This window comes from Homalodisca vitripennis, chromosome 3 (assembly GCF_021130785.1).
Source record: "Homalodisca vitripennis isolate AUS2020 chromosome 3, UT_GWSS_2.1, whole genome shotgun sequence".
Lineage (NCBI taxonomy): Eukaryota > Metazoa > Arthropoda > Insecta > Hemiptera > Cicadellidae > Homalodisca > Homalodisca vitripennis.
The window spans coordinates 111,650,320-111,663,974 of record NC_060209.1 but is presented as its reverse complement, the minus strand read 5'-3'; the positions used below and the strand labels follow the sequence as shown (position 1 = coordinate 111,663,974).

At 33.3% G+C, this 13,655-nt stretch overlaps 1 protein-coding gene across 5 annotated transcripts in view; it reads right to left on the bottom strand.

The window, feature by feature from the left end:
- The window catches only part of LOC124357313 (DNA repair protein RAD50), a 77,889-nt gene that overhangs the window by 22,473 nt on the left and 41,761 nt on the right, over positions 1–13,655 (bottom strand). For all 5 annotated transcript variants that reach the window (XM_046808982.1, XM_046808984.1, XM_046808985.1 and 2 more), the window contains 5 exons: positions 9,780–9,985; positions 4,931–5,100; positions 4,100–4,300; positions 3,046–3,252; positions 2,295–2,468 (listed from right to left, as the gene is read on the bottom strand). In XM_046808982.1, the coding sequence (XP_046664938.1) occupies positions 2,295–2,468; positions 3,046–3,252; positions 4,100–4,300; positions 4,931–5,100; positions 9,780–9,985 (958 nt within the window). The remainder of the gene's footprint in view (positions 1–2,294; positions 2,469–3,045; positions 3,253–4,099; positions 4,301–4,930; positions 5,101–9,779; positions 9,986–13,655) is intronic.

Below are 13,655 nucleotides of genomic sequence, written 5' to 3'. Positions count from 1 at the left end.
CCAAAAATCCGCATATTCCAAACACAGTTCAGAAAAAAATATCGATTTTAATATTGTGTATGAATAAAAAAATTATGAAATATTTGGTTTTTAACTTTAAAACTAAAATAAAGAAGAAATTAGTAGAGGAAAGTAGAAATTTCAAATACATTCATAATAAAACATTTATTTACACACGCTTAAGAAGTAAAGTCTGATTTTTTTTTTTTACCAAGTGTAGTGAATCACCTTGAGCAGTGTTCTGCCATCGCCCATAAACATATCATCATTTGGTGTTGATGAAGCATGTTGTTCACCATACAGTAAGGCGAGATCAAGAGCATTTGCCGAATCTGTGTGATTAAACTGCCCTTGTAAACGAGGTGATCAACGCTGATATTATTCAAAAAATACTCCTATTCCGAAATCCTTTAATCCAAACAGTGTTCAGTCTTTTTTTCTAATTAGTTCGGATAAGCGGGACTCTCTTGTACTTAATTAAAATAATTGTTGTTTAAGCTAAAATTAAGCTTTTAGTACACTTTTAAAGCTTAAAAACACGCCTTACAAATTACCACAATACGTCTTAACCCTCCAGTGCAGACTATATTCACCTGAAGTGCTACATGTTCTTTATAAGTGTTGTATCAATATATAAAAATTAACAAAGTTAATTTATAATATAATTTTTCAGCAAAACCTACAGAATAATAAAATATTAATTACAATTACTTACCACTGCCTGTTGACAGGCTATTACTGTTTACAGAATAACATTTTCTCTATTTACTTTTTCCACATTTAGTACATCATAGCACAACACTAAACTAAATAAAATAAAACTTGAAATATACAAAATAAAGAAGAGCTCTTTTACAGATAAAAGAATACACACAATTCAAACATTTACTTTTTAAAAAGGCACAGGAACAAAATGCCATGGATCGATTGTGCACAATGAAAAACTATAAACATTTGGTAAATTCGAACAATTACTTCAACAGGTGAGTTTCATAAAACCCAAAATGTTGTTGGTATTCTACATATTTTTGACCTGTATTACGATTTTTTTAAAGCCTACAATATGAAATAAAATGTTATAGGAAAACCAAAACTACTCTAGTTATCAACAACTATATAATTGGTGTATAGAGTGACTCCCGTAAGCATTGATTCCTGCTGACCACGAAATACATAGCTAAAATCATTTGTAGTTTAGCGACAGCATTTAAGAAAGAATAAAGTCGGCATGTGGATAAATTAATAGTGCTGTTTTCCTAGTTTATTACTTTATAAAATACATAGTGTGATATCACTATGGCTGTTTTGTTGTTTGGCAAAAATGTCGACCTAAAGTTACTCATAAAGAATTTTCTTTAAGGTAATTAATCAAATATTTTTAGTTCATTTGTAAAGTTATTATTTTATTTTTAATACTATAAGTTGTAAGAATGCAAAGTAACATTTTTTGTTTGTTTACTTATTGGATTGATTTATGTAGAAGTCTTATCAACCAACAAAATATCTGAATGTTACCTGTACTACATGGAACTCGCTCGCCATGTTCGCAACAATACTAATATATAACAGTAAATAACCACTTGCAGAAATGGAAATGAACAAGATAAAAATACAAAGAGAACAGGAAAATGCTGTTTACTAAACAGTCAAAATAGTTTATAGTGTAACATCTGTAGTGCAACATTTGTCAATAAAGTAATTGGTTGTGTAGTTACTCATAGTGGGCCGATTCAGACTACTTACACTACTTGTACGGGAGACAGTTAACTACATATTCGTACACAGTAAAAACAACTTTATTTTTTACTTTAATCCCCACCTTGTGTCATTCAGTGTTAATCACAACCAAATAAAATGGAAACATTTCTTGTATAATGCAAGTTTTATAGTTCGTAATTAAATTGAAATGTTTATCAACAAAAAATTCTAGTATTTTTTGACTAGGCAATAATTCTAATCCTTTTATGACCTCGCTTAATTTCAAAACCTGTTGTAACATTATACATTGGTCCCAAGATTGCAAGACATAAACTAACAGCAAATGCACGTATATAACTTAAGTTCATAGCTATATTATTTATCATAAGTTAATAAATTTAGTCTTGTTTTAATTCTTTATAAATGGAAACTGCAATGAAAATAAATCATTAACATTCAATGAAAATAAATCATTAACATTCCATGAAAATTAACATTAAAAAATTAAACAAATGCATACACCAAATTGTTATATATTAATTGTTTGCAATTAACAAATAAAAAACATATAATTAAGTAATAACTTAAAAACTTACATCTCTCAATATGGTTTCTTCACGTTTTCTCAGGTCCTCTTTTTCTTTAATAACCTTTTGCAAGTCCATACCACCAATTTTCGTTGACAATGCTAATATCTCTTCATTTACTCCTTTCTCTTCTTCTCTTTTCTGCCGTAGTTTCAAATTGTCATCTAACTCTCTTTGGCGAACCTATAACATAAAACAATGAATTATAAAAAGACTAGAAAACTGTTCTCTATTTTAAAAATTTGTTTAAAATGTAAAATGTGTTCTCGATTACATATATAAAGGAGAATGTATCGCTGTTTGGGAGAACACAAGATGTTCATGGTTACAGCACTCGCCATGCAAAACATCTAAACACCCTACAATGTAAACTGTAAAAATTATCAAACAGCTTTCTAATAGCAGCGGTCAGACTAAACAACAGCCTACCAGAAAGCATCAGTAACATGAACACTACTAAGTTCACGGAAGCCATGTGGTTCAGACTAAAAAGTAGGCCTATCTATGTTTTCAAGAAACTTGAAGATGAGTCACTGATCTAGTCCTGCCAACATAAACTTATTGTAAATAGTGTATATTGTTTTAAATACTTGACAAAATTGTTAAACATACTGCCAAAAGTTTATAACAAAATCTGACACAATTTACCTGGTTATACCAGTCAAAGACGAAGACATCAAATAAGTAAGTATAAGTATGGAATTAATTTGAAACTATATTAAAATTATTAATCATGCAATTATTGTTATTAATAAATTACCTGCTGGTTATTCAAGTTTGTTTTCACTTCATTTATTTGATCCTGCAGTTGTTTTTTGTTTTCTAACACTGTTTCCTTGTCACCTGCAAGACGAGTGATAGTTTGCTTGGTGGCTGACAAGCGATCTGCGCCTCCTGACTTTTCATACTTGGTTATTGATTCTTGGATCTTACGAACGTCATCACACTGCCTAACCAATTTGTTTACCTGTAATATAACAACATTTAATCAAACAACAAATTTTATCTCACTTGTTTAACGGCACTGATAAACAATTTTTAAAATTGGTTTATAATGTATTTCACTGATTGAAAAAAATGGACAATGGGATGTTTGTTTGCTTGTTTCCCCACCTTCACTAATTTACTATACAATTCTTCAGACATGGATACCAAATTACCACCAATGATAATTGGATAGCAAACACTTCATTTTAATACAGTTAACATTTTTTAGTCATCATAATCACTGATATATGTTAATAACAACATGTTTATTCCAACATAGTGGAACCATTATTGAATTTTTTATGGTTTCACTATGTTGGAATTAACTTATTTTTTTAATAAGTGGATAATGCTACACGATTTCTGAATGTTTTTTATGCCATTCCTCACCACTAACCATTTTTGTTTATGTTTTTCCAATCTCAAGATGTTAAGAATGCTTTAAATTTTAAACCAACTTTGCTGTGTATAATTTCCAAGAAATTATACTTAATATTTAATCCCAAATTTCAAAGCATTTTAAAAGTAATTGCTGTCAATAAATCTTATTAACTACATTAAACAATGATAAGCGCATTCTCAAAATTATTAAACTAATTGCCCTCATTTTATGTAAATTAGCGTTACACAACTAGGATTTCCATTTCAACAGTGGAAACAGATATAGAAAATAATTTTTGCCAAATAAATTTTAGTATAGTATGCCTCTATGGAAGTAAAAGACCCTGCACCAAGTGTTTCTGCTCAACAAGGTTATTATTATTGTTAAATTAGATTGCTAATTGTGTGAATTAAATAGTTATTAATCTTGTAATGTGATGACTTACTCTGTTTCTCTCTGTATCCAATTTCTGCTTGTGAGCCAAGCGAGCTTGTTCCTTCTCTCTGATAGCTGCCTCAAGCCTGTCACTGACAGGCTGTATCTGGTCAGTGATCTGGTCAAACTCTTCCAACAGCACAATCTCCTGAGCTTGTAACTCACACAACTTGTCCTCTAACTGTTTCTTCTGTTGAACTCCCCCTTGAATCTACAAGTAAACATCATTAGTAACTAAGGTTGGATTAAATTAATTATGTAAGATAATGTAAGAAGCCATCATCCACAGAATGCAAGATGTACAATGCGTTGCCACAGCACCTGAAAAAGCTCAGTGGGAAAAATCTCAAGAGAAGACTTCAGGACTGGTTAGTGGAATGACCTCTGTATTTCGTGTAAGAATATTATGAACTTAAAAAACCTAATTTGTAAAGCAAGAAACATGAAGACATACTTATTTGAAAAATTCTATTGGATGTCATTACATGTCTTAATGATACTGTAAATAAAGAGAAACTGATTCTGATGACCAAAACCATCACACATTGTACATTGGTTGATGTATAACGACGGTGTAAAAGCAGATTATACTATTATTGTTTACTACAACATCACTTCAACATGACTGCTTCTTAAATAAAAAAATTATTATTGTTCTGAAATGGTTGTTTGTTAAAATAATTTACATTCAAGTAGATTAAATATCTTTGATAATAGTAGCAGTATATGAAATTTAGTTTCAATTACCACATAAGAAATTATTTTAGGTGACCTCAAGGCACAAGTAAACGTATTCATCTTCAATAAATACCTATTCAAAAACTAGTAATGAATATATTACCTTCAGTTGTTGTTCTACAATAGAATTTTTTTCTGACTGCAGTTGATGCAGCTGTTGGTTGTGCCGGTTCCGCCTTTCTTGTAGGGACTGCAAACTTTTCCTCAACATCTGTACTTCTTTATGTAGCTTGTCCTGCTCACTGAGAGCATCCTTCAGGTTTCTACCTGAACCTGTTACCGATCAGTTAAAATGAGGACTAAGAAGAGAATGAAATGCAAGACTACAAAATACATGTACAAATTATTTGACGATGATAGGCAAAAACTAATGAAGAAATAGACTATAAAATCATGTATTGTCAAAGATAGGAATATATTGTCCTTTTTTAATTTAACCAATATATTAAATCAATATACAAAGGATGTCACTGGTTCGGCAGAAAAAAAGGGTTGGCATTAAACACCTCGGTACATTTTTGTTTCATATTTAATTCAAAATTATATACTAAGGAGAGTCAAGACTAAAAACAAAAAAGAACTAATCCAATACAAAACTAAAATTTCGATTGAGTATACAGTAGAGTCCCGTTAATCCAAACTAATTGAGACCAAACATTGTTCGGATTAGTGTGAATTCGGAATAGACAGATTTCATGAATATCAGCGTTGATCAGCTCATGAACAAGTGAAAATCGGAAGGCAGGCAGTAACCTTCAGTGACTCTTAGTTCCCCTCTCACGTTTGAAACACATGACTCATTAGTCGTATTTATGTTACTCTTCACTCTAGCGTTGTTTGATGAACTGTAGAGTGAATGCTTATAACAAATTACTTGTGAAGGTTTGTTGTGAGTGTTGAGTTACTTAACCAAGTGACTGTGCCTTTTTTACTTATGTTCTTGGTCCTTGATGTCAACTATTAAACATTAAATTGGCAAATAAATAAGTCATTCTTCGTATACAACAAAAGTGTTAAAAAGCAAAGACAAAGGAGAAAGTTCTAGTTAATTGTCAGTCGAATATGGTGTCGGAAAAGCAATGACAGGCGACTGGAAAAAGAATTGTGTTAAAAATGCAGTTTTGTTCTGCTTCAAGAGCAAAACTCTTGAAAAATGGCAAAATAAACAGTCATCATACGGAAAACTTGATGAGGCATTATTCTTATGGTTCACTCAACAGAGACAGAAAGGAATCCATATTTCTGGTCCTTTCTTAAAAGAAAAGGCGCCTCAATTAAACAAGCTTATGGATGGTGAACCTTCATTTTCAGCTAGCTATGGTTTTATTTGGATCGTTGGAAGAAAAAGCCAGGAATTAGACAGCTCATGATTGCTGGGAAGAAGCTGTTAGCTGACAAAGAAACAAATGCCAATTATCTAAAGGAACTTGTTCTTATTGAGAAAGGAAGAAATTTCTTCTCAATATTGCTTGCTGCAATATGTTTATAACGTGGATGAAACCAGACTGAATTTTAAGGCTCTGCCTACCAAAGTCTTGCTTCTCAAGAAGAAAAATCTCTCCCAGGGTTTAAAATGAACAAACAACATCTAACTGTCTCAGCTTGATATCTATTGCATTAAGGGGGGTCTGTTCGCCTATATCCGTAATGTTAATTATATGTAATTTTTATAGAGTTGTGTTGAACCTACACTGAAATGTTTTATTTTATTTTATTAATCATGTAATACTCTAGTCACTGACACAAGGATTTTTGTTTATTTTGTATTTTTAATTTTTCTACAAAATTTTTTTAAAAACTTGTGTTAAATTTCAAGTTTTTAATTCAGAAATTTAATTTTTATAAGCCCCAAAAATTAAAATTTTACAAAATCCTTGTGTTAGTGACTAGTAAATACTAAAAACAAACACACAGTGAACATTTCATAAAGATATCTTTAACAGGTCCTGAGAAAAACTTACATCAAAGTTAGAAAATACAAATTTTGGGGAAAACGCGATTGAAAAAAATCGTTGTACTAACCTACAGTGAACTTGGTAACATCAGTAGCTGCCAGTGCTGTAGGCTGGTTTGTCTGCTTCATCCTGCTCAAATTGGTCCTCTAACTTTCTTTTCTTCAATGCCTTAGCCTTCCTGATTTTCTTCTCAAGCTCATTTGCAGCTAATTCGGCTTTCTTGAGTCGCTTATTCTCAAGTCTTTTCATTGCAGCAACCAAATTTTTACCAGGAGAAAGTTTAAGCTCATCCATTATTTGTACTCTACTTATCAGGCCATTATTAAATGTGCTTATAGCTAAATAAGTCCCATATTTTAGCACTGGTAGGCTAACAAAAACCCTTTTTGGTATTACAGACCAAATCACATTGTTCAATGATTCGTTTGGGTTTTGTGTTTTGCCCTTCACACATTTTTTGCAAAAGCTCAGGATCAGCCAAATCCCTAAATATTGGCTTGATAGCAAGCATAACAGCTTTTGGCAAATGAAAGTGTTTGTTATGATCATACTCAGTATTATCAAGTAAGCTCTGGTTGAACTTACACCACGTTCCGTCTCCTTTTGGGCAAAGCTCGTGTTGGGGTTGTTCGTTAGTCGATAAGACGTGGAAAAATTCAGCCCAAACTGCTTGCTTCATTTCCCTTACACTTGATGTGTTCCGACGTATAGCCAGTCCATAATAACTTTGCAGTTGATGAACAGCAGCAGTAGTAAGTCGACCTTTTCCGGACATAGATTTGTTATCTTCAAGGAGGGTTTTACCCGACGTACTTTTTATTTTGAGTAAACGTGTTCCCATTCTCTTTTGCACGTGGCCTATGCATTCAAGTTTGTTTATTTTTATTTCTTCTCCATAAACTTGAGCTTCATTCACTGATGCATAGGCCTTTGAGTCTCCATCTCCCAAGTAGTTGAGGTAGCGAACATTATATTCCGGCTCTGACCTCCGAAAAACCTCTAAAGCGCCAGCGACCTCCATTCCTCCGCTGCTACCCTGATAGTTTGCTTTACAGCTGACTACATGAACATTTTCACACTTATTTGGGCATTTACAAAACTTTGAAAGGATAGATACATCTAGTACTTTCCCTGTATCTACTGATGTTAGAGAAAGAATGCCATTTTGAGAGACATGGCCTCTCTTTTGCCATGAACGTTCTAGTGCAACGCATAAGTTATGTCGGTCCCCATCATTACTGCTCACTGCTTCTTCTACGGCGTTTCTCATACTTTTTTTACACATATTTTCTGCTACTGTGCCTAAAACTTGTTCATGTTTTCTATAATGAACTGGAGTAGGAGGAAGATTTAGAGTGCCACACAAGATTTGGGCTGCAGTGTGGCCTTTGCCAATGCTGCGCATACCGTGCACAAGACGTAGGTTCAAGTCGTAAAGAGTTACAGATTTTCCATTGATATTTCAGTGATTTTATTACAATTGTCAATAGACCTTTTTTTGTCTGTACAGTTTGGACAATACACTGAGAAATTTACTGCAAGTCCTTCAACAGACCGCCTTTCAAAAATCAATTTGTGCTTGCAACGACTGCATCCTGCGATTTCATTTATGGCTTCGGCAAGCGAATTCAAATCAAATATGTCATATGCTAAAACCTCATTCTTCTGATTATAGTATTCAAAATTACCTTGAACTTTCATTTTTCTAACAGAAGAACTAGGGTGGTAGGATTATCAGAAGTGTCAGTGCTGGTGGTAGGCCTGGGCAAAGTTTCAGTATTGAGGTTATACATAGCCTCAGAAGATCTATCAAGGCTAGATTTAGTCTTTCCAACATGCTTTCTCTTGGAATAAACACTTGAAAACGATTCCCCGATTTTTCTGTTTTATTTCCCATGTTAACTTGAAACAACAACTAATATTCACAAAACTCGAATAAGTAAACTGTCACTTTGTAAACAACACAAATTGAGAAACACTCTCACTGACATCACATAAACAAAGATCACATGACAAATAGTACACCTGACAGAGACAAAAATATACATCAAAAGCAGGGTAGCCAACATAACATAACAATAAGGAAACAAGAATAGTAGTAGTATGTATGAATATGATTAAAGCGGTGGGCCACCAGCGGGGCTGCGCCTCTTTCACCATAAATTGGTTGCAATGCTTTCTAAAAACTTTCTTTTCAATAACTTCTAATAAAGATAGAAAGAAAATAAGCCACATCTTTGAAAAGGTGAGGTTCTGTAGAATATAAAACTAAAAAAACCAAAAAACTCAAAAAAATGAAATTTTTGGTACGGACCCCCCTTAATCTTGTAAAATAATTCATCCCTATTTTTAAAGCACCTTGAAACATATAAAGTTTAAAATAAGCACATATATTGTTTCTTTCAAATTGAATATTAACTATGGCTGATGGAAGATTTAAAAAGATAATAGAATTTTGATGATTTTAACGAGACACTAATTCATACTTAATACTTTATAGAATACATGGTTTTTAAAATAGTATTATGTCGTGATTTTTCAAATGTCCAAATACTTGCCATCTTGAAACCTTTCACTGTTTGAGAGACTAGAATTGTTTTGTTCGATAACATCCAAGAAATGTTTATGTATTGTAGTTTGAATTGGCTAGAAATTTTGGCAGTTCACCACTATATCCGCAATGTTACTGTACATATTATTAAAAACTGTACCGTTTTTAACTAGTATTCCATCAAATACAGTTGTTACAATTTTTAAGCATTTGTTTAAATATTAATAAGGTAATAAAAACTTTTAAAAACACTTTTGAATTACTGGTATATAAAAAAAATGAGAAATACTACGTAAAAGTTGCAAAAATGGATAATTACACTTGAAGAATATTAAATTAAGTAATGGTCAACTTGGTTAAAAAACTATTGTCTTACACCTAAACTACAGGCAGACCTCAAAAATAATTCTACAATGTAATATGATATTGTAAGGCGATAAATCTACCTCCTTGGGGAAGTCTCTCTTGCAGTTTATTCACTTCCCTCTCCAGTTTGCGAAGTTCATTCTGCTGTTGGTCCAACAATGCTACATCACCCTGGATATTCTTGGCCATGGCTTCATCTGTTTGGGGGCCCACCAGATCAGTCTGCAGAGTGGTCAACTCTTGCCTGGTTGCTTCCAACCGAGTCTCTGTCGCTTCAATTTGACTTCTGGTTTGGGCAGACAAAAGAAATAACATAATTAATTACTAATTATTATTGTATCTTCCACATAAAAGCCTCGGGCTGCCCTGGTCGCCACTGAGCCACTGTAATACATAAGTGACCTCACGCTGCTTTATCATCTTTAGCTGAAAGCAATATTTATAACTATTACTCTAACGTAGGTAGGCTACATTATTATTAGGATAACATGGTGTTTTAATGTATAATTCAGTAACCCCTATTCCAGAACATTCTAGAACGAATAGAGATAGATATATAAACAGTTGAACATTGATGATAAGCTGAGCATATATTGGCAGAATTGAGATAGGTAAACAGCTGAGCATTGTTGGTAATTCTTGTGATTGCAATCTTTTGTAATGTTTTGTTGTTTTCAAAGTTGTATTAAATAAATGTTGTTACCAATTGATATTCTGGTTTATTGAACTCTTTGGTTTAGGAATGATGATGATAATAAGAAGATGATAACTACTGTTCTACCATAAAGAGACTATTGTGTTTTTTCTAATTATTACATTTTAAAAAAGCTACAAGATCAGCAAGTAATGTAATATTACACTTTCCAAGCATCTAGACTTCTTGACTTATCACCAATAGAAAGGAGTGGATCATTAATTTTGAAAAGTAAAAATACTTTATAATAAACTATTTCTATTCTGGAGATGAGGTAGTAAACAAGTAAACAATAACAGAGTGTGTCTGAGCAACAGGCTTCGCACACTGCGTGTTCTGTCTCAGCACAGTAAAGTAATAGAGTCCAGTTACACTTAAGAACCCAGAATTATTATGATTGGGACAGAGTTGTTAACTATTCTGTCAGTTATATAAGTACAATTGTGATACTAAATATACTAGACTATGATTATTTTTTTTTTTTTTGCTATTTTGTAATATTTTAAAATTGTTAACAATTTGAAAATAAAATCCAGATTTGGTACGGACAGTATCAGTTTTAGAAACAGTAGATCTTTATTTCTCAATAAACATGAGATAGTACATAGAGAATTATCAATCATTACATGGAGACTAGTTACAGTAGTTAAATCTATATAAATAAAAATGAATTTCCGTTCGTTAGTCTCGCTAAAACTCGAGAACGGCTGAACTGATTTGGCTAATTTTGGTCTTAAAATGTTTGTGGAAGTCCAGGGAAGGTTCAAACGATGAGAAAATATAACAAAATTGCAAGGAAAATACTAAAAACGACAATTTGATTTTCCCATACAAACTGTTCTTACCTGTCAAACGTTTGATTGATGTTTATGTAACGATAATTAGTTTAACAGCTGTAACAAATACAAATGACGAAGTGTCTCAGTATCATATGTTTACTTACTACTGCATGCAATTATGGGTAAAACAGCTGTCGCCATTATAGGTTAACATTATTAGTGCAAGAAAACATTGTAAGCAGAACATTGTATGCCGAGAAGAAAACGACCTAACATAGGTCGTCGAAGTAGATCGAATGTGCGGCGAGCTACCTCACGCGCTAATCACACTGATGACCAGCAAGAGACTGATAATGATAACAGTCGTATTGGTATGGCACATTTGCATTCTACAGTAAATCAGAATGAATTGGATAGACAAAGAATGCAACGGGTTCGGGCACATCGATCACAACAGCAGCGAGCCCGGGAAAAGGAAATTGACCGATTCCGCAAATGCAATGCTCCTGTGAACCTGGAACGAGCAGCATTCTCCTACGATCCAGAAATCGATTATAGTGCCGACAAATACAGTACATCCAAATAACGCTGAATGTTATTATCTCAGATTGTTATTGGTGAATGTTCGTGGTCCGACATCGTTTCAACAATTGAGAACAGTTGATGGACATCTGTGTGCTACTTACCGTGAGGTGTGTCAGCTATTACAGTTACTCGAGGATGATTTACATTGGGATAATACGCTCAAGGATTCCATATATCTTCACCACATCAAATTCGAACATTGTTTGCGATTATAATATCCACATGTTTCCCTACAAATCCGGAAGATTTGTGGATGAAATATAGGGATGACATGTCTGAGGATGTGCTACATCGTGTGCGATGTCAAACTTCAAATCCTACACTACTAATTAATGCGGAAATTTACAATTAGACATTGATCATGATAGAATATATGTGTTTATTGATGGCAAATAAAGTACTGTCGTGTTTGGGCCTGACAGCACCCAATATTTTATGTCGAAGATTTTTGTTACACATGGTAAAGTATATCTTTATATGTTTACGCACCGCAAAAAAAGACAAAAAATATAGTTTACCAGAAAGCTTTAAATTGATTACCTGTATTGATTGCCTTTTGTCCGATATGATAATGAAGATAATTTGACAATAAATGTGTTATATTTAATGTATGCAAAAATGTCATTGTTTATCATTTCTGATTCCAGGTGCTGAAACCAAAAAAAAAGTCAGCTCTATGAATTTTTATTCATACAGATTCGTGATGCTATTAATGCCGTTGCAAATGCAGAAAATGTGGAAAAAATTACAATTTTGACGGCCACTTACATTGGAAGCCCGCGCCACATGCACGAATACGCGCAAGATGCGATGTTGTATGTTAGAAAATATGGCCGTCCAGACCTATGTATTACATTCACCTGTAACCCACAATGGATGGAAATTAAGAAAGAATTGCTACACGGCCAAACACCAATTTATAGGCATGACGTCACTGCCAGAGTGTTTAAGCAAAAATTCAAATCTTTAATGAATTTCATTATAAAGCATCGTGTGTATGGCCAAGTACGTTGTTGGATGTATACTGTTGAGTGGCAAAAGCGTGGTCTGCCACATGCGCACATATTAGTTTGGTTAGTTGATAAATTAAGGCCAGAAGACATTGATTCCATAATTTCAGCCGAGATTCCCGATGAAACACTTGACCCAAAATTGCATGCAGTAGTAAGTAAACATATGATACATGGACCTTGCGGAGTTTTCAACAACATCTCCCCCTGTATGGTCGACGGCAAGTGTTCTAAGCGATACCCTAGAGCATTGATTGCTGAAACCATCTCGGGAAATGATGGTTACCCGTTGTATCGTCGGCAATCAGTTGAGGACGGTGTTCGATCTGTAATTGTGAAGATAAAAGGACAACATTTTGATGTAGATAATCGTTGGATTGTGCCGTAACTTTTGAAACTCACATCAATGTGGAATTTTGTAACTCTGTAAAATTGATAAAGTACATATGTAAATATGTTAACAAAGGTAGCGACATGGCCAAGAGGTAAGTGAAACGAAGTTCACCGGGTCAGCTAGTATTATATAATTATAACACTATAAAAATCAGTATTAAAATTATTTTTATGAATGACTTTTTATGTATGTTTTTAATATAGTTTAAGTTTAAAATATTGAAGACCTAGGATTGACAAGACAAACCAGACACCAGACAATAACTTGTACTGTGTATAAGACCCCAAATAACATATGGTTCGCTAGTCTGGAGGACAAAGGCAGAGCAAGCCTCAGTCAAAGACAACTTACCAGTTTACAAAGACTGGCTTGTCTGTTAATAACAGGAACTTTTAGAAGCAGCCCTACAGGTTCACTTGAAGTTCTTTTAGGACTTTTACCACAAGACCCACTGTTGCTAAAGCAGTACATAATCCAATATTACATATCAAACA